The sequence below is a fragment of the Pollachius pollachius genome (genome assembly GCF_949987615.1).
Source record: "Pollachius pollachius genome assembly, chromosome: 2".
In the NCBI taxonomy this organism is placed as follows: Eukaryota; Metazoa; Chordata; class Actinopteri; order Gadiformes; family Gadidae; genus Pollachius; species Pollachius pollachius.
Genome location: NC_136935.1, coordinates 3,362,846 through 3,383,242, shown reverse-complemented (window position 1 = coordinate 3,383,242; position 20,397 = coordinate 3,362,846). Strand labels below are relative to the sequence as shown.

The window sequence follows — 20,397 nt, the reverse complement described above, 5'->3', positions numbered from 1 at the left end:
TTCTAAGGCTTTATTATTCGTTCTTTTTCTTTTTTTTCTCTATGGAATAGTATATAGAGAGTGATAACCTCATTCAAACTGCTGAAACGATATTACTAAAAATAATAGTTAAATAAATAATAAATTATTCTGCAGGTTACCCCCATCCCTTGTAAAGAGCAAGGTTAAAACAACAGTTTTGGGAGGTTTGATGGATGAAGCTTTCATATCTATGCCTGTACGAAATGCATTATGGGAAATTACCTCAAAGTTCTTATCACCAGTTCTTCGCTCATACACATAAAGTAGACTACCCAGACAGTCTTAACAGATTGCTGAATACTTTTATGCATTTTCTTATGTTGTCTTCTCAGTAAGCATATTACCGGTATACAGTCAGGTTGGATAATCAATGTCACGTTGTCTTATATTTATCCACCACCTCCACTGAGTTCACAGTGTCCAAACTCAGAGCCACATAACCATTCTTGATAGAAGGCAGGATAATGGTTAGCATATTTGGCTCAAACCCAAAAGGATATTGGGATTTTTTAACCCCAATGTCAACTATAGGTAGCGATGCCTAACCTCTGCCTGTTCCTTGTATCTTAATTTCACTGTAAATCACTTTGGATTAAGCCACCTGCTGAAAGACTAACTAATAAGTCAATTTAGTTTAATGTCCACCACCAATGCCTTAATAAGGATGATGCTGAATAGTAGAATATCATCTTCATGAAGAACTAGGTGTATTTATTATCCATACACTTATCTAAGCTAAGACCCTTCTTATATAGGCACATGTTTAGAGCACAAACGCTTTATAAATAACCTTATCGTTGGCATTATTTGAAGCATCATTCATTAGCCCATATAATTAGCATCAGACATAACAACAAAGGTCATTTTTTAGTGTCATTTATTACTAGTGTTATAGGGTTATTCATCTGAAAATCAAGTTATGCAGTTTAGATTCACAATGCATAGAGACTCAGTGAAGTCCACATCAGAGGCTATATTCACAAGGCTGTTTAGAATACAGTTTCACACTAGGGACACAAGATGAAGTATAATACCATGGAACTAATACCCTGTTACTTCACACAGCTGGGATTCTTTTTGAAACCACAAAACCTGCTTACTTCAACCCATATTCTCCCCTCATGCGTACATTAGGTAATAAGACAACAATTGTAACTTATTGCACATTTATTTGATTTTATGTTGTTTATCGCTATCACCAATGCCCATTTTTCATTTTTCCATTCTCTCCCTCTCTCTGTCTTTTCTTTTTTTATAAGGCACTTGATGTCTCTCAAACAATAAACCTCAAAATGAAAAGTATTCTGGTTCATTCCTATTGCTCCCGTCACACCTCCCACTCATATAAGCAAAAATATTCAATAAAGACCTGCAGCAACCCACACGTTTTTGTTGAATGTATTAATGTCTCTCACCGTGTCCATGTTTATTCCAGAGAGAGCCTGCATAAGTCGACAGAATCCAAATATTTGGAAAGTTACTCAAAATTTCCTCATTATGACAAATACATAAAAAAGTCACGAGTCCATGGATAGCCCTGAGTACGTCAGTTCAAATCAGACAAAGCAATCGATGCCACCTTGTAGTGATTGTCTTTTTTGTACACCTAAACGACAATTTTCATGATTTATCACAAACGCTTCAAACACAGAAGCCATTATTAAATAATCTGTCACTTATTCTCAGATTAGTGGGCATGCAGGATTTAGCCAACGGCTGGTTGGAGGAGAGCTCTTGAGGAATGCAAAGTTGACACACAAAGATGTTGACTCACCCCCCACCAATTGGTTTGCAACAGTCAAAGCTATAAAGGGAACCTGCCACCCCAAAGGGTGACAGCATTGTCGAAGGAGCTACTTCTACACACCACAGATCTTGCACCCAGCGGTGGTTCGAGTGGAATCTACAGAGAGGGGCCGGTTCTCAAATCGAGCTATGAAATGTATGGATTCAAAAGGTAACTTGAACTGTGTGTGACTGTGCCGTCTGTGAATACCTTGATAGAGAGAGTGAATCACCGTACTTACACACAACAAACTGGAACTCTACTGTTGTCTGGATGTATTATGTCATTTTCTTTTTTTCCTCTTCAGGAAAAACCTCTTGTACTTGTTGTTTTGCTGCTCTGTCATCCCATTATGTGGCTGTACAGGCCTCCATTCTCAGAGTGAGTAGTTGGTCTGCTGTCTTTGTACTAATATGTTTGATTTGAGTGCTCATATATATATATATATATATATATATATATATGTTCAAAGTTTTTTTTGCTCAAGGTTGACCCCTGGGAGTGGACTATGAGATGGTTTGTAGTTCCCCATTACTGCTTTACTTGTATTGTTGTATTTCAGTTTTATATAAAGATCTTGCACTACATTGCATCTCTGATTTTGCAGGCCCTGCAGAACCCCATATAGCCTACAGTTTTATTGCATTATTGAAAAGTGCATATTCGCCACAAGATCTAAAAAACTATGTATTAATGCAGATTTAAAGTGCGCGTAAGCTTAGGGCACTAGACCAAAACTGAACAGCCAACTTTTTAAACAGCATTTTCATAGAAATGGGTTCGAAGATAGGCGAAACTAGAACCGAGACGTTAAACGGGAAACCATAAACAATCAAAGAGGACCTAATATTTATTCAGGGCAGTCTCACAGCTTTTTAAACATTGGAAGTTTACCAGTCACACCGTCAGGCGTTGATGTACACAAACGCCCCCCGCCCTCGCACATGAAAAGTCCTAGCTGGCGTGATTTGATTTGGAGGGAACTATCCTTCCCTGGGCTATGTTATATAACGCATGCAATATAAATAATGCATCGCTGTATAGGCCTAAGCCTTTTCTGACTTCTAGGCCTGCTGAACAATGTTTTCACTTCTGAAATGCATGAAACCATCAATTGCAAAAAAGAAATAGCCCTTGGCCATTGCGCTAGTATGCTCACATTTGCTTCTTTTATGCTGAAGCAGTGACATTTACATCCGAGTTTGGTGTTAAACTCCAGAGATCGGTCTGCCCCCTGGTGCAAGTGGGAGACGACAGTTTTCCAGGTGGGTTCATAAAACAACCATACCACTCGATCTACATCTTCGAGGTTTTGTTGGAGTTCTTACCCCATGTCTCCCTCTTCTCAGGGTTTTACATCATGTCTCAGTTCCAGATCGCTGAACTGGCGAGGAGAGGAACTGTGAGGAGTGTTGTGGGCTCTGCCCCGGGGCTTGTCGCTTATCAAATAGGGCCAGCTTTCAACTTCAGGATCAACACAAGGTAGAAAGAAAAAGCCCATAAAGCGTTGGCTATAAAAGCAGACACTGCCACCTAGTGGTTAATACGGTGGCGTGCCGATAGTTTACGCCTCTCCATGGTCCTGAACGTTTTCCCAGGTTACTCACGGAAAATAGCCTATAGCGTTATATTATAGTGTTATATATAAAATAACTGTGTTAGGGTTCGGGTTAGGTAAACAGTAAATGTATAATTCAACGTAATATTCTATAATATTTATACATTATATATTATATTATAATAAAATATATTTATATATATGATATTAATTATATATATATTTATTTATAATATCATATCATATAATATTTAATAGCCTTTTATTTCTGTTTTATTTTCAGATCAGCGTATCCCTTAGGACTGCCAGAAGAGTTCGCGTTCGTAGCCGTTCTGCGCATGAGCGGCAGCACTGTGTCCAAGAGATGGAATATCTGGCAAATGCAAGATGTGAACGGAGGCGAACAAATGGCGATCGGACTTAACGGAGAATCCCAGTCCCTTGAATTCTCTTTCATTACACTTGACCATGAAAGAAGGACTGTCGTTTTCAGTTCTCTGTCATTTCTGTTCAATTCTCAATGGCACAAGGTTCTCCTGAGAGTTAACAAACAGTCCGTAAGTCTGTTCTTGGATTGTGTTTTAATTGATATCCAAGAAATACCAGTTCGAGAGAAGGTCAGCTTGGATGGCTTCACGTTGATAGGAAAACTAAAGGAGAATCCAGTGCTCGCTGTCCCGGTGAGTCTACTTGTTGAATGCATAGGCGTGAATTTAAAGCTGAAGGTATGTAGGGCTGTGGAGACGACGCCAAAAGACTTCTGTAGTTAAAAACAATCGAGCAAAAAGAGAATGTATGAAAGTTATGAAATACCCAAGCCTAGCCTCAGCCCTAGTTTATTGGAAGAATAAAAAAGGTATCCAAACAAAACCAGATATGAGTCCCAATTCTACTTTTTTTTTGTTACTTTCAATTATAAATAAATAAAACAAATACATAAATGTTTTAATCCAAGCAAATAATGTACAATTGGGAAAAAAAGAAAACGAAAAAGAAAATGTGATTTTGTGAAACAATCAGATCTACATGTTAAAATACAATTTCACATTGCACTTCCTAACCTTAATGTCCGTTGTTCATTGATTAAAAAACGTCCCATTATGACCCTATATTAATATAGGCTACAGGTAGAGGCCTTCACCATTACCTTACTTTGCTCATTCCTCTGTTAGTTTGAACTGCAATCGATGCTGATTCACTGCGACTGGACCAGACCCAGCCTAGAAGCCTGCAAGGACCTGGCAGGCACAACCTCGGTAATCCTCCAGCCTACTTTTATTCGTCTAATTGCACAATTCATCAAATAATATATCATATAGCTTAAGAACCTTTATATTGTGGCCTCGACCTATTTAAATGACCCGCTCCGGCTGACGATTCGTTCGCCTCTTTGGTTACTCCTCCCCCTTTGACCATATTTGGAATCTCGCCAATCGCTCCCGATAACCAAGAGGATTCATGAATATGCATGAGCTGCTGCCATGGTACCTCAGACGGTCAGATAGTTAAAGCGAACTCATTTGAGTTTGTCTGGTCCGGGGGCTCCGTCTTACCAGCGAAACGCGGCGAAAGGACTAGAAAGGACTAAAGTTCACCTGTGCAGACTACGGGGAGAGGAGACCATGCTTTGGCCCCTGGGGATTCGCGGGCCACTTGTGGTGATCGCGCTTCAAATAGTCCTTCTTTGCTCCGCTCAAGTAAGACAATTTGTTTTGTATGTCTGCCTCTTTCTCTCTCTCTCTATCTCTCTCTCTCTCTCTCTCCCTTTTCCAGATTGAGGAGTCGGTGGTGCAGGTGGGTGTTATAACGGTCGGAATGAAGTTGCAGCCGACTGAATGATTCCCACTGGGGGGGACTGCATCCCCCTGTCGACCATGGATAGGCCTATAGAGGAGGAACGCCATGGATGCATGCCTTCGGAAAATTACCCTGGAGAAATCCTTTTATAGGTTTCCTTTACCTCCTGTAATGCTTTATATTGCTTTTGATGTTGTGAAATCAGCCCCCCCTCCCCAAACCCTTTTACTGCTGAAACCGATCAAACGCTTCGGTAGCCGCGGTTTTAAGCCAGCGCACCTGTTCATTCTTCCACTTTTAATACTGTCAGATGTCAGCACAAGAACACCAAGCAGGATAATGTGAAATTTAAACTGTGTGATCCTTTGAGTCGAGTTCAAACCAACATTGAGAGTAATTATTTGATGTTCATTTTAGAGGGAAAAGGGAGCCGTTGGCCCCCCCGGGGCTGCAGGTGTACCGGGAATTGATGGCGTGGACGTAAGTCCTCTCAAGGAGCAGATTTGATCTATTGTGACAAAGATGCGATAATCATTCTTGAAAATAAATATCGAAATTAGTTATGTCATCAAATCATTGAGTCTCACTTTGACGTTACAGGGGGAGAGGGGTGTAGACGGCGACGACGGTCCTTCTGTAACTATAAACGCATCATTAAGAACACACTGATTGTTTTCTCTTGCATTGTGAGCAGCGTTTGATGGATTGACTCGGGGGGGGGACTGTGATGGTGTCTTGTGTATTCAGGGAGCTGATGGCGATGCAGGGAAACCTGGCTCAGCGGGGCTACCAGGTGAACCTGGGGACGACGTGAGTGTGCTGACAAAGCTGGCATGTCTGTTTATAAAAGACATCCATTTTAATTTGGACCGGTGTGTGGTTTTAAATAGCTGTAGTGCGGTTAATTAGGTCTAGATCGAAGATGAACCAATCCTAGGGGTGTTTTTGCCTAACATGCTCTCACATCTAAATCATGTACAATACATCATGATCAATCAAATGTCCCCTTTAACACATCTACAGTTTGAAGTTTGCAAGAAAACTGAATGCAGGGAATTCTTTAAAGGGGAGGAAGGCACATTTTCTTTTTAACCAGGAAGCCTTAATCGCTTTTGCTTTTGAGCGGAATGATTAAGAAAACAGCCAGACAAAATATGGTTGCTGAACAACAAACAAAGAAATTATTGCATGCTTTGAGGTAATAAATACATAAGTCGATTTTACATTTTTAGAGTGATTAACCTTTTTTGTTAAACTTTGTTATATGTACATTATTAAACTTATAAGCGGGCATCCGTTGTTAAGGCACATCACACGCCTATTCACATGTACACTGCAAGTCCCCACAGCACAAGGGCCATATTGATGGTCTGTTGGAGCCTTGTGTTGAGAATCCTCAGAATAGTGTGGAATGGTACCTGTCACTGGGTTTGTTTGAGGAGAGCCGGGGAGGAATGTGGCCCTTCACTGAAACTCCCCCACTAACAGGCCCACAGAACCATGGCCCGCTCTGCTGTATTCTCCCTACAGTGTATGTAGTGTATCTAGGTTTATCTCACTGGTGTTCAATGTCTCGAAATGAGCCATTGGACCGAGCCGGCGCACGGGTCGTTTATCACCGTGCTGGAAAAGGGGGAGGGGTGTTGTGGTGAATGTCCTGATGCGAATGTTATTAATAGTGCGACTCCTCCCTCTAGTAGGACATCTGTTACCAGAACAATTATAAATACTTCAGAACTACAGTAGCACACAATATATATATTGTCAGTAGGAGTTGGGGGGACATTTTTAAGCTTGAACAGAAAAAGGTGTGAGATTACCGCAATCCCCTTTGCGTTTCCTCTTTCACCCCTTTGGAAGGGGTGGTGTGTGGGGGGGGTGAGTGTTTGTGATGATGTATTAGTAAGGCGTAATGTTCCCTCCTCTACAGGGTCTGACCGGGCCCATCGGAGACGAGGGCCTGGACGGTCTCACCGGACCCAAAGTGAGTGACTAATGAGGCCCTTTTTCCTCCTCCTTTTCCCCTGGACTGGTTGGCCACTGGCGCCCAGCGCACGGTACCGCTGGCGCTACGGCAGGAATTACCATGCGTGAAGCAATGCCTTATGACAAATGAGACCTAATCCGCCAAGTGGTTGCCAGTGAGCTCTGTGGGGAACGGAGCCCCGCCATTGGTCCTCATTAAAGATACACATTGCTAGGTCAAGAGTGCCCAAGCTGCTCAGTCATGGGACCTGCCAGAGGAATGCTAAATCAGTCCTGCCCACGGCCCTGGGCGGCTGGGTTTCAGCCTCAGTGTTTTCATCTCAACAGAGACCAGGAGCAATTATAAAGAAGTATGTGGATGTATTAGGTGTAGAACCATCAAAAGACATGCCAAATAAAAGTCATTATTAGAAATGTAAGTTCCTATGGCTTTTTTTAAGTCTTTGTCTGCATTTAGTTAGCAACTTTAGCTGCCGGTTCCTTGGGTATTGCCAACAGTGCGATGACATGTTGTATTCTTTGATCTCCAGGGGGAACCTGGCCGGGCAGGACCACGTGGCTCAGCTGTGAGTTTAAACCCGCTCCCTTCCCTCTCTGGGCATCCGTCACGTCACAAACCGATTGAACCAGTATCTCTTGCGCTTTCCGATGACTTGATTGCAATTCTCTCTGTCCTCAGGGTGTTGGCCCAGACGGAGTTCCAGTAAGTCATCTCATTTGTCTCGTGGTGTTAGTCACAATCATGGAGCGCTCTCTCCGCTACGACAGATGCTCGTCGGCATAGTGATGCCAGGGCCCTAATTGATGATGAACACGCCAGTGATTTTTGTCCGTCTTTGATCAGGGGCCTCCGGGGCCTGGAGGGCTTCTGGGTGAACTTGGGAAGGCGGGTCCACACGTGAGTACCCATACGCAGTCAGGGAGGGACTTCGGCTGCCCCCTCGGAACCTAGTTCCTGGGTCTACGGGAGACCCATTAAAAATATACAAATGAATTATGATTGCAGAAATAATGCAAAATGAAATGAGACAGGACTTCCTTAATCCCAGATGGGATCGATTTGGGTGTTGCAGCAGAAAGTACAGTAAAATAAAGTCAAAACAATACATGAAAAAAAAGGGTTGATGCTTGGCAGGTGAGAAATTACTATGGTTAGCACAGAGCAGAATATAAACTCAAGATAGTGCATTTTGTATCTTTGGTTGAATGAACTTATTGCAAGTCGCTTGGGACAAAATCCTAATATATCTAATGTAATGTTATGTTATGCTATTTAAAAGGGTCCACTGTTACCCTGCCTCAGAAATCCTGCTTCTGAAAGTAATCTTCCATAGAATAAAACATTTTTCTCCTACATTTTTTATTAATTCTGAATGGAAATCTTTCGGGGACTATAGACTTATATTTTTGGAATCTTTCATGATACTGCACAATTTAATAATTCACCCAAATCCCAAAGTGGATCATGGGATGAGATGGTTGAATGCGTTCTCCCTGTTTGTGTTTGAGTGCGTGTGGGTGCGTGCATTTGTGTGTGTGTGTGTGTGTGTGTGTGTGTGTGTGTGTGTGTGTGTGTGTGTGTGTGTGTGTGTGTTTGAGTCGTGTCTCCTCATCTGATCTCTCACTGACCCACAGGGAGACATTGGTGTGAGGGGTCCCGGGGGGCCACGCGGAGCCGTCGGACCCCGGGTAAGTCATCCCCCTGTCCCCTGGAACCTGTACGAGGGTGGAGGCTGTGGCATAAAACACTACAGCTTTAGTTCAATTCAATTTTATTTGTGTAGCCCTTAATCCCCATTACAGTCACACCCAAAGGGCTTGACAGGCCATATAGTCATGATGGTTTATGTAGTTGGTCTGAGATCTCTGAGCGTGGTGTGGTGGAGCTTCGTAGAGATTATCAAAGATGCCGACGTGAGTTAATCATTATCAGCGGGCGTTGGTCTAACTTTGTGTTCCCTGTTCATTATTTTAAAGGGTGCCTCTGGCGCACTCGGAAGCACTGAGATGGTAAGAGCTGGCTTTCGGATACATTTCCATACTTTTTAATGCACCTGAATTGTGAAAGGAGAAGTGGTTTCCAACGGGTTCCTTTGTTGTTTAGTGCCCCAACGCCTGTCCGTCCGGTACCTCGGGACATCCCGGGCTCCCTGGAATGAAGGTGCAGCACAAAACTCAAATTAAAAAACATACCCTGATTCCGATTTTTTAACACATTTCAACTGTTACGCTGTTTGTGTGTTCTGTGCATTTGTGCCCCTAACGGTAAACAACTAATATCTGTTCTCTTGATACTCATAGGGCCACAAAGGAGTGAAGGGAGATGGAGGAGAGCCTGGTAAACAAGGGCACAAGGTAAGAAGGCCAGAGGGACTCTAGAGGGAGGGGCTAGGCCTCATCAGGTCTAGCCTGGGGAAACTCAATCAGGAGCCGCCCTGCCTGTTTCCATTAGAACCTGTTCAGCAGACGGATGAATCTCATCCTGGAATCAATCCTTTGAAATGCCTCAGTAACCGCTGCGTGCAGAAACCCAACATTTCGCGTCGGCTAACACATGGCGTTCATATATAATCACAGCCTCGATTTAATGATAAGTTCCCACAGCGAGTGCCTTTTCGAGTTATACATATTTGCTGGGTGATCCTTCAGCGGCACCCACCATCGTATGGGAAGATGATTTATACACAGAAAACGCCATCTTCACACAGACAATGTGTGACGTATCCATTCACCATATAAATGGTAATGAGCTCCCAAGGCCCTATCTCCTCTCATCACCTCCTGTCACCTCCTGATTTACCGTCGGTCTTCTGCCCCACGTCTCTGGGTATCATGATCTGGGAGAAGGATGGAGACGCCCTGGAAAGAACCGTCTGACGCCTTTTCCCTTCCCCCGTTCCGTTCACAAATGACCTCAGGTTATGTTCTCTCTCACGGTGGCGGGATTGAGACAAATGCTGGCTGGCACACGCGTTATTAGGTAATATCGAAGATGTAGGATTTATTTCTTGATGAATGACATTTGAGCATCCGTGAAGCAATACAACGGGGTATTAGTCAGCTGTCGAAAGGGGGACGGATGGCACAGCCTCTGTGGCAGGTGAGGTGCACTGTCATAACCTCAGAGGGGCTATCAACAACCACAAAATACCCAGATTAATAGTTTATACAACGACACACTTAGTTCGTAGAAATGATCAGATATTCATACCACAGAATGATTGTGACTGTAACATAAAGTGTGTAATTGTCCCTCTAACAAATACACATGGAAGTATGGAAGAAAGTTATTCAGATAGAATGAAATTAGAATACGTAATTGAACAAACATCTATGTCAACTATCAGCACCATCTCAAACCCTCAAATGTTCTCTTGAAGGAAGCTCATTGGCTGGAAACAGGACGAGCCGATGACATCATCCAGTGTGCCGATGTTCTAGTGATCTTCTCCGTGCTGATCTTGATGATGTGGTGTGGGTTTCAGGGCGAGGAGGGAGAACAGGGAAGCCTGGGCGAGGTCGGGACCCAAGGACCAACAGTAAGCAAATCACCTGTTCCAGAAAATAACACAAATGAATGTCTTTCTCCAAGATGGCCGCGCCCAGTTGGACCCCTGTTTATTCCCATATTCCCCCTCTCATCTTCCTCCTCGTGCCGCATGCTCCCCCTCCTTCATGAGATGTATTGTACAGTAAGGGGCTTTGGATAGGAGCGCCTGCTAAATGACTAAACAGTAGAAAAGTCCTCCATGCTGTTGTTGTTGTTGTTGTGAATCCAGGGCCCACAGGGACACAGAGGAGCCACGGGTATGATGGGCCCCAAGGGAGACAGGGTAAGCATTTCCCTGTCCCCCTCCCAGTTTTAAGTACATTTGTGGCGATTTATGCAATGGAAGGCTGTGTGCAATCATTTACCCTTCTAATTAAGACCGATAATGAGGCTAACCCACCCGCTTTCCTGGGCAGGGCTTCCGGGGACACGACGGAGACCCCGGTCCCCAGGGTGTTGCGGGGGCTATGGTGAGTCTCCCCCCGCCCCCCCGAATGATGTAATGGTTTGCCTGGGTTTGGTTTGTTCCCAGGGAGTGTGGTGTAACCGCTCGCTGTGTCCCTGTGTGTTGTTTCAGGGGGATGGAGGCCAGAGAGGACCGATGGGGGAGGTCGGACCTAAAGGAGAGACTGTGAGTGTGAACCCACGCACACAGTGACTATCATCCCGTTTATGTGTGACTGTCGTTTGTATGTTGTCATCATTAGGTGTCATTATTCCTTTTCAATCAAGAACCTGAGAAGCCGTTTCATTTTTTAATATCTTGGCAACTGAAGTCACTCGAAGGATGCACTGTTTTGTCCGTTGGAATTGTTTCATCAGTCCAAACCTCTTCCAGGGTGTACTAGGGCCAAGAGGAATCACCGGTCTTCCGGGGCCCAAGGGAGAGGGTGTAAGTGGCCTATTCGCAGGCAATTATTTCTTTTGCTTTCTGTTCTCTGTGTTATTGTTGCAAGATACTTAATTCAGTTCGTCCTGTTAATAATCAGGGCCTACCAGGCGTGGATGGGCGAGAGGGAATTCCTGGAATGCCGGGCGGAAAGGTAAGTTGTGTTTCAATCTCTGTCATAAAGACAATCAATATTCAATCTTTTTGTTTTAATATATTTGAAGAAAATGATTATTGCTCTGGTTATATATTATTATCTGTTTGGCTGTAGGGAGGTGTTGGAAAGGCTGGAGTACCTGGGGAAGTTGGACTTCAGGGACTCCCTGTAAGTATGACCTTTGACCTCGAGCTATATAATACTCTCAGTGTTTGGACGCCTCTTGGTAAAGCGCTAAATATTAGGATTTATAATATCGCAATTTTGAGGATAATTCAATTATAACAAAGTTAACTTTGATATATTGAGATTAACACTACATTTCAGCCCTCACGTTTGAAATGAGGTATCATTATATGCACAGTGCTGCTTGCGATAACTTACTTCTGGAGCACAGCAAAAGAACTGTAAAGCAGTCCTGTCTGACCAATCATTGATCTGATAAACATCACATTAGCGAATCAATGAGCAGATATGGCCCAGCTGACCTTGGCGGGGCCTTCATTGATTTTCCAGTCTCGGCGGTAATGATGTGATTCGACCACAGAAAAGACTGTTAACGAGACGCTTTTGTTGATGAAAAGATGAAACGGCCTTTGAGCTGTTTGTACCGGAGGCTAACCCAGGGCTCTGATGATAAGGTGGTGCCGATAGAATCTGGCCTCGCTATTAAAAACCACGACACAAACGGAACTTCAATGGAACTTACGGTCACAGACTAGAACTGAAGCTGTTTATTTGTTTTATACTGAGGGCACAATCTATCGTTGTTTTCTTTAAGGAGACCAAACTTTTTTTTGTCCTGTTTGTGTTTAGGGTTTACCTGGTGTACCCGGGCCAAAGGGATTAGGTGGACCAAAGGTTTGTCAGCCCTTTCTGTTTTAAGAATATTTAAATGGTGCTGCCGGCTACCTTTGTACCGTGCCCAGTGAAGTGTTCAAAATGGCCACCATTGTTTTGTTTTCTTCTTTCCAGGGAGACTCTGGCAAACAGGGCTTCCTAGGAACAATTGGTTCTGCGGGCAAGGCAGTAAGTGTGCCAACACTCCCAAAAACCTTCAGATGAGGGCTTGTGGTGCCCCCTTTCTAAATAATACTGGGTCACTCGCTCATTCTCGTTGTCCCGCCACAGGGAGAGCAAGGAGTGCCAGGAGAAGTGGGACCAGTTGGGCCAATCGGATCATCCGTAAGTCTCTCTTTCTTTCAACAAATGTGTTTCAATTGTTGCTATTGGTTCATTGTTTTCTATTGTGGGTATTGAGTTGTTTTTTCTGGATTCCTACAGGGAGCAGGAGGGGAGCATGGTCCTCTGGGACCGGCAGGAAAGCCAGGTGGAAGGGTGAGCAGCAACCTTAGTTGTTGTATTGGTGTCGGTGCTACGGCGTGAAAAATCATTTAAATCTATTCCCAGCTTTCATTGTTCGCCGTGGATATTTGAGAGTATAGCATATCACTTTTCAGTGGAGGATTTAAACGTTTTCCAATGAATGAACCATTTTCTAACTAATGGTGGAGAGGAGAAACGTTTCGCTGCTAATTACGTTGAGAACACAAAAGGAATCCAAAAATAACCAACCGCCCTTTCACATTACTTGACTGGATCATTTTTAATGAACGGGTCGGTCTTTTAGAGTGGGTCTCTTCCCCACAGACGCACGGCGACGGCTTTCCACCGTGCGCGGTACAACGCGGCGAATAAGTAGCTGTGGTATTTATGCCGGCTCACAAACAAACACCCACAAAGGACACAAAACCAGAGAAGAATGTGCGGAAACAAGGGGGGATTCAGGGGAAAATAGACGAGGGTCGGGTTGGCCACGGTTCCACTGGAATGTCTCACAGAACCGGCCCTGGAGGGGGGATCTCGCCTGGGCCCTATTTTCACAGTAAGAGGAGACTCCCAGGCCCGGTGAGCCGGCCCGACTGAAAGAGCCCTCTGTACTCCTGGCATTCCGCAGGCAGACAGTCGCTGATCAAAGGTGCGCTCGGGGTAGGGGTACAAAGGACGCGATCGGAACCCGGCCCCTATAGCGGTGCAGCAAACAAGGCAGAGGATAGTGTAATGCCTGCGTTGTGCCGGCACTACTCGCCGCAGCTCCCTGCGTGCATTCACCCGTGAATCACGCTGTGTTTTCTTCCCTCCCTGTCGCATCCCAACAATTGCACATATTTAATTCATAGAATATCCCCGTTCATTCTCGTATCCTCCTCAAGGTGACATTCTTGTTGCTCGTGAAAGAGTAAAAAAAAACGATGAGCGATCATTTCTTGTGTGAAAAGCGCAAGGTGACTTGAGACGTTCACAGTCCAGCTCTGATGTGGTCTCACACACACTCCTTGCGGGGTGGGGCGGGTGGCTGTGCTGCTATCTTGCAGGGACCTAAAGGCGACCTTGGGCTGTCAGGAATCCCTGGACCCCCAGGCCTGCCTGGAGTGAAGGGAGAGCGGGTAATAATAACACTCACACACACACACACACACTCTCATGCACTCACGTACGCACGCACGCACACACGCACACACACACATACACTCACAAATTCACACACACACACACTGCCCTAACATACACTTACACACACACACACACACACACACACACGCACACACACACACACACACTGCACACACACACCACACACACACACACACACACACGCAAAAACTGCAGACTCACACACACACAAACACACTGCAGACTCACAAGTTATCTTTGGATCTGTAGATAGCTGTACAGCTAAGCCAGTGCACTGCACTCCCAAGCCAGCACTGAATAGACCTAGAATATGTTGGTGCCGTGCAATGTATCAGAGACCATAGATCCAATATTCTCCATCAAGATGATATAATAGAAGTCATTAAGGCCTTGCATTAAAGAACCTGAGTCTTGGCTCCCTCTAGTGTTTCTAATCTTAAGAAGTATCTTGCCTCCCTTGTAGTTCTCTCACACATTACTGTTGATAACACAATATCAAATGTTTCTTTTGACTGTTCCAGGGAGATTCTGGTGAGGCAGGACCAAAGGGCGAACAGGTATGAGGAATTCAACTGCCAAACAATGATGAATTGTCGCAAACCGCAATGCAGCAGTAACGGGAACACAGCGCAGAGATTGTGTCTGATTGCTGAAATGAAAGATCATCTTTTTGTTCTAAGGGTACACAAGGAGCAGAGGGGAACCCAGGAGACAAAGGAGATGGCGTGAGTTGATGCATCGACATGCAAAACACTCACTGATAAAAAAAAAGCGGCACTATCACATGCAATATCAAAGGCCGCGTTGTGGATCACTTTACTCCCACTTCTCAATAACGGGGTTTTTCTTTCGCAATCCTTCTTCCAGGGTGACGCCGGGGACTTGGGAGCCAAGGGAGACGTAAGATTGAATATACGAAACCAACACACACGCGCACATCCCATTATCCGGGATTATTCGCTGCATGGAAATGAATTTCGGGGTTGACTGTCGTGTGTGATCACTGTTCCTCTCCGTTCTGGTGCTTTGTAGGTCGGTCGCCCCGGGGAGCCAGGCAACCGAGGGCCCGAGGGGAGCCGGGGCCAGCCTGGCCTGGAGGGCCCCCCGGGGACCGCTGGGCCCCGGGGTGTGCAGGGAAACAGGGGCGTGCCCGGCGTCCGCGGCACACAGGGTCCAGCGGTACGGCTCACGTCGGGTTAACGAGCAACGGCGTTTAGAGAAATGGGGCCGTGATGAATATTAAATGAACACAAAGACATAGCGGGGGGGGAGAACTGGGTCATCGCGCGGACAAGGACTGAGTAAGACGAAACTTTGGAGCCTGAAAAATGTATCTTTATTCTTATTTTAAGGGAGAACCCAAAAAAAAGGCCTAGCTCTCAATCATGTGGAATTATAAAAGAAAAAAGGCAAATATATTCAATCGCCCTTTACTTGACTTTTAAAGTTGGTCTCTTTCAGACACAAGGAGGATAAATGCCTTCAACGAATACATACATAAACACATAAGGAATCATAATTCATAAGTAGCATTCTGTGCTATAGTACATAGCATACACATACAGTACGAGATTCTATGCAAACTCATGTTTTCCTTTCTGTTTCTTGTGTCCCACACAGGGGAAACAGCCCAGCGACACACACATCCGGCAGGTTTGCATGCGAGTCATGCAAGGTAAGACATCCATTCATCCCTTCCTTGTCCCTCATCCCGTGCCTTTTAATCAGTCCCGGGATTACACAATCCCCCCCCCCCCATACTCACCACGGCCCCAACAATCCCACCGCCTTGCTGTGTCTGATTAAAAGATCAGCCGACATCCCAAACACAAGGGCTCGAAACACGCTTCAAACGGTGTTTGGATGATGAATGAAGGAAGGAAGACCCTGGATTTATTTAGTTGTTGTGGATTTTAAATCCCGGGGAGTTCAGAGATGTTCCATCGAGGGGGGTCTTTCTGTGTTCTGTCCTTTCCTGCGCCTCCTCTCTCCCTCCCCTCTCATCTCCTCTCCGTTCCTTGCTTCTCCACAACTCATCACCTAAGCTCATGACTTTTTTATACCCCCGCCCCCCCCCTCCCTCCCTCCCTCCCTCCCTCCCTCCCTCCCTCACCCCCATGTGCTGAAAAATTAATTTCACCTCCAGCAGACCTGCACTTCTCTGCTCTGAGCAGAGACCGCTGGGATAAGAAATGTTCAATAGGAAAAAAAGAAAAAGAAACAAAAAAAAAAAGAGAAAGTCAGCCAGCCGAGCAGCCACCACTACGCATTTTTATCAGGGAGCCCAGAGCGGAAATCTTCAGTGCAAACTACCATCCTGCAAAGACCGCCTTGACGCTCCCAGGACTCAAGTAATTTCCCTTCATCGCTCGGTGCACGGCTTGCGTGTCGCTGGGGGGACTCAAATGAAGGACTATTTTCTTCATTCAAATTGCTGAATGTGAATTGGAGGCTGAAGTCACGCAAGGCTTCAGGAGGACTTCATGACCTGTACGCCCCCGCCCCCCGCCCCTCTCCGCCCTCCTTCTCCCCAGCGCTCCCTGTTTCTCCGGCTCTTTATTCGGGATCTGAAGGCTCCCAACTCACTGATGGGGAGTATAGACAGTAGAACTCGCCGGAGGGCTATTCAGAATACTGACACGCGAACACGCGCACACGCGCAGACACACTCAAACACTCACACGGGATCTGACTGGCGCTAGGAAAAAAGGTTGAATTGTCTGACTCACTAGCAATGGTTCATACGCCTAAGTCTTCGACTAAAACTCTGCAATGTGTTCCTCGAGTTATATCAAGGTGTGATATGAGGTGTGTTCTCCTTACGAATCACTTCATTGATGGAAAAAAAGGATTTGGAGTTGTTTTGGACTGGGGGCAGTCCAGTGTATCAACGAGGTTGCAACAACATCAGCAGCAGTATCACCAGGGGGACAGAAAGGCATTATGGGTATCCTCATTCCTATGTTAGTAATGTCGTCGCATCAACGGTCAACAGTTATTTAACACAGCGGGACCAGTAGTAGCAGTGGTGGAGGGGATTCCCATTAAAGCCTCCAGTATGGACTGTAGGTTTAACCGGTATGATAGTGTGTATGTTGACCCGTTTTTCCCTGCTTTGGTTGGCGCCCCCACAGAACAGCTGGCCCAGTTAGCTGCTAGCCTGAGGAGGCCAGAGTCTGGCATGGCCGGCCTCCCGGGCAGACCAGGACCCCCCGGTGTTCAGGGGGCCCAGGGGGACAACGGCTTCCCTGGCCAGGCGGGCTCCAGAGGCCTGCCGGGTCTCAAAGGACCCCCCGGGATGCTCGGAGCCAAGGGACCCAAAGGTCACCTGTCCCTTGTTACAAGGATTCCTTTATCTGATGTGTGTGTGTGTGTGTGTGTGTGTGTGCGTGTGTGTGTGTGTACGTGTGTGTGTGTGTGTACGTGTGTGTGTGTGCGTGTGTGATCTTTCATGGTGCCAAGCGTGCTGTTATTTCATGTAATAATAAAGGAATGTGTGTTTGTGTGTGTGTATGTTTGTGTGTGTGTGCATGCATTTGTGGTTGTATGCGTGCGTTTGGGTGTGTGTGTGTTCACGCACGTCTTTGCACATGTATGCGTGTGTCAAAAAATCGAAGTCAGCACTATTGTCGATTAACAAATATGCGCAAGAAAAATAGAGAAATCGAAATTGCGTTTGTCCGTGAGCCACGGTTGCAATAAGTACAAAAGTATAAAGTTAGGTGAAATGTAAAGAATAAGTAATATTTACCATAAATAAAGTCTAACGCTGTGTCCTGCAGGTGAACCGGGCGACCGAGGGAGCAGGGGCCCCACTCTACGAGGGGCCAAAGGTCAACCGGGACCTCCAGGTCTACCGGGTGAGTACCCCCCGCCCTCTCCGTCCGCACACGCGGGGACAGTCTGGGCGTGGTCGTCGGTGGGGTTCCTTTGGAAAGTGCAGAAAGAGAGGCGTGGAAGGAGAGCATCAAAACCAACCCAAGAAAACCCGTCAAACAGTCCCTCCAGAAAAATGCAGCATTTTTTTGTGATTGTTGCGGCCAAAAATCCTTGATTATGCGGCACGTTTTCTTAAAAAATGCGATGAAATATCCGGCATATTTATGCAATTTTATGCGATGAAATTGCGGGAACTTGCAAAAATTGCGGGAATTTGCGAAAAAATTCAGCTTCTCGATGACGTTCACGTCGCGTGATTACGTCACTTCATAACGTTCCCATGGCAACAGGGGGAAATGGCTGCTCTTGTGTGAAGTAAACGCAACATTCTTCGCACTTTCTGCTAAGATATATGTGACTTTTTTGCAACAAAAATGCGGGGATTATGAAATCATGCAAGCCCCGCATATTTTGCGCGGAAATCGGCAATTTATGCGGTGAAAGTGCGGCATATTTGAAAAAATGCGGCCCCTGCATGACTATGCAGGCTTTGGCTGATTATGCGTTGAATTATTCGATCGCATAATCGCATTTTCCTGGAGGGACTGGTCAAAAACTCAAAGCCTCATGGATACTGGCGATCCACAAGGCGGGGTGCTCATTGCTTACACACACACCGACCTTACCCAGCCCGGTCGTACGGCGTCCGTCTTGAGATAGATAGACGATAGAAAGATGGAGTACTTTGGTTTTCATTCAGGTAAACACAGGTGAACGTAACGTGACTCTTTGAGTTGAGAGGCAAAAGTAAAAGCAGGAGCTCGACGACGCGCGACCGCCTGTAGCACACGCCTCGAACTCGCACGAGCAGTCCGATTGACCCCGCCTCTCTCGTAGCTAGGCAACGCGGGACGCCTCAAGCGTACGTCTCTGACCCCGCCTTTTTCTTCAGGCGAGCCCGGGAAGCCCGGGTACGGGACGGACGGACGGGACGGGGAGAGAGGGCCCCCCGGGACACACGGACAGCAGGGTGTTCCCGGGCCCCCTGGTTCCGCCGGCCACAACGGCTACTGCGACCCCTCCTCCTGCAACCTCCATCCCGGGCTCCAGGCGCCGGACCCCAACATCAAGGGCCCCGGGGACAACTGAGAGCCCCTCTGGGAGAAAACGCACACTCGGTCACAGAGGAGGAACGCATCAACAAACCCAAGACGACGACAACAACAGCGACAACAGAGAGACTGATCTCCGGAGCACACAGCGCTCTCCCAGGGAGTTCCTCCCCCCCCCCCATTAACCGGTAGCTTCGTCACCATGTCTTTTTTTGTTTTGTTTTTGTGCTAGCCGTACCCCCGCCGAAAGGATTGTCCCCTGCAGAGGGCCAAAGGTCGACAGTGCCGTTCAGCTTGGCTACAGAATACAACGGGATGCGGTGCTTTTAAAGTGGGTTTCGTACATGGGTGCTCCCGTTCTGGCCAGACACATGTAACATGTAATGTGTTTGTGCGTTTTTGGTTTTACTCCCAGTTCTGCGTCGTGTTCCATTTGTCCTGTTCTATTTATGTGTTTTTAAAATTGTTATTAATTTTTTTCCACAAACAAGCTATGCAATACACAGTAAATCAGAAATAGAACTTTGTTCATCACACGTGTGCCTTATCCAATATTTTGTATTATGGACCAAAGATAAAACCCTCTGAAGTCTTAAACATGTTAAACTGTAGGTGATGGAAAAACGATTTAATTTGAACCCAGCAGGCTTCCAAATAAAACTGGAGTAATGGTGGTTTTCATCATGCCCCAGTGACTAACTAATAATTGTGAGCTGGAAATCTTTTCAGTCGTGCTGGTTTATTTTCTTTCACCTGCATTTCAACGTAGTGATATATTTCATCTGATTGTACAGAAGGGGATGCAGGAGTGTTGATGCATTTATGGTGACTTGCTTCAGTTTTAAGTATTGTTTCAATCTAGGACCTCCTTTGTAACATTTTAAAGATTAATTTATCAATCTATTATCGAGATGGAGGGATACCTTGTAAAAAAGACGAAATGCAAAGCAATATTAGAGTTGTAAATTGTGTTTTATACTCATGAAATAAAGCCAAAATGACAAGGCTTATTGAAGTCAAGCTGGATTCCTTAAATATATCCATTCATCGTCAAACGTATGTATTGTGTACATTATCGATTTCCCCAGTGTTTTACAACAGGAAGTTTTGCACTTGATACCAGACACACGTTAATTTCTTAAAATAATTTATTAACTTAAAATATAATGTTAACATTTAAACAGTTT

The 20,397-nt window shown here is 45.5% G+C and overlaps 1 protein-coding gene across 1 annotated transcript; it reads left to right on the top strand.

Annotated features, from left to right (window-relative positions):
- The first annotated feature begins 1,918 nt into the window (after window positions 1–1,918).
- Window positions 1,919–19,921, top strand: col9a1b (collagen, type IX, alpha 1b). The gene is made up of 38 exons (XM_079729028.1): window positions 1,919–1,978; window positions 2,115–2,188; window positions 2,989–3,072; window positions 3,157–3,289; window positions 3,649–4,045; window positions 4,538–4,621; window positions 5,139–5,159; window positions 5,580–5,642; window positions 5,763–5,798; window positions 5,910–5,972; window positions 7,093–7,146; window positions 7,679–7,714; window positions 7,828–7,851; window positions 7,993–8,046; window positions 8,784–8,837; window positions 9,126–9,158; window positions 9,253–9,309; window positions 9,450–9,503; window positions 10,634–10,687; window positions 10,928–10,981; window positions 11,115–11,168; window positions 11,276–11,329; window positions 11,537–11,590; window positions 11,688–11,741; window positions 11,859–11,912; window positions 12,561–12,605; window positions 12,720–12,773; window positions 12,876–12,929; window positions 13,029–13,082; window positions 14,120–14,191; window positions 14,741–14,776; window positions 14,900–14,944; window positions 15,087–15,119; window positions 15,252–15,398; window positions 15,840–15,894; window positions 17,354–17,542; window positions 18,002–18,079; window positions 19,051–19,921. The coding sequence occupies exons 1-38, from the start codon at window positions 1,962–1,964 to the stop codon at window positions 19,245–19,247; spliced, it is 2,775 nt and encodes a 924-aa protein (XP_079585154.1). The 5' UTR covers window positions 1,919–1,961; the 3' UTR covers window positions 19,248–19,921.
- The last annotated feature ends 476 nt before the right edge of the window (window positions 19,922–20,397 follow it).

Excerpts from the sequence above, each read along its gene's own strand:
- col9a1b (XM_079729028.1), top strand. Across the intron at positions 8,047-8,783 it reads TTGGGAAGGCGGGTCCACAC|GGAGACATTGGTGTGAGGGG; the intron begins GTGAGTACCCAT and ends ACTGACCCACAG. Across the intron at positions 11,742-11,858 it reads CTGGAATGCCGGGCGGAAAG|GGAGGTGTTGGAAAGGCTGG; the intron begins GTAAGTTGTGTT and ends GTTTGGCTGTAG.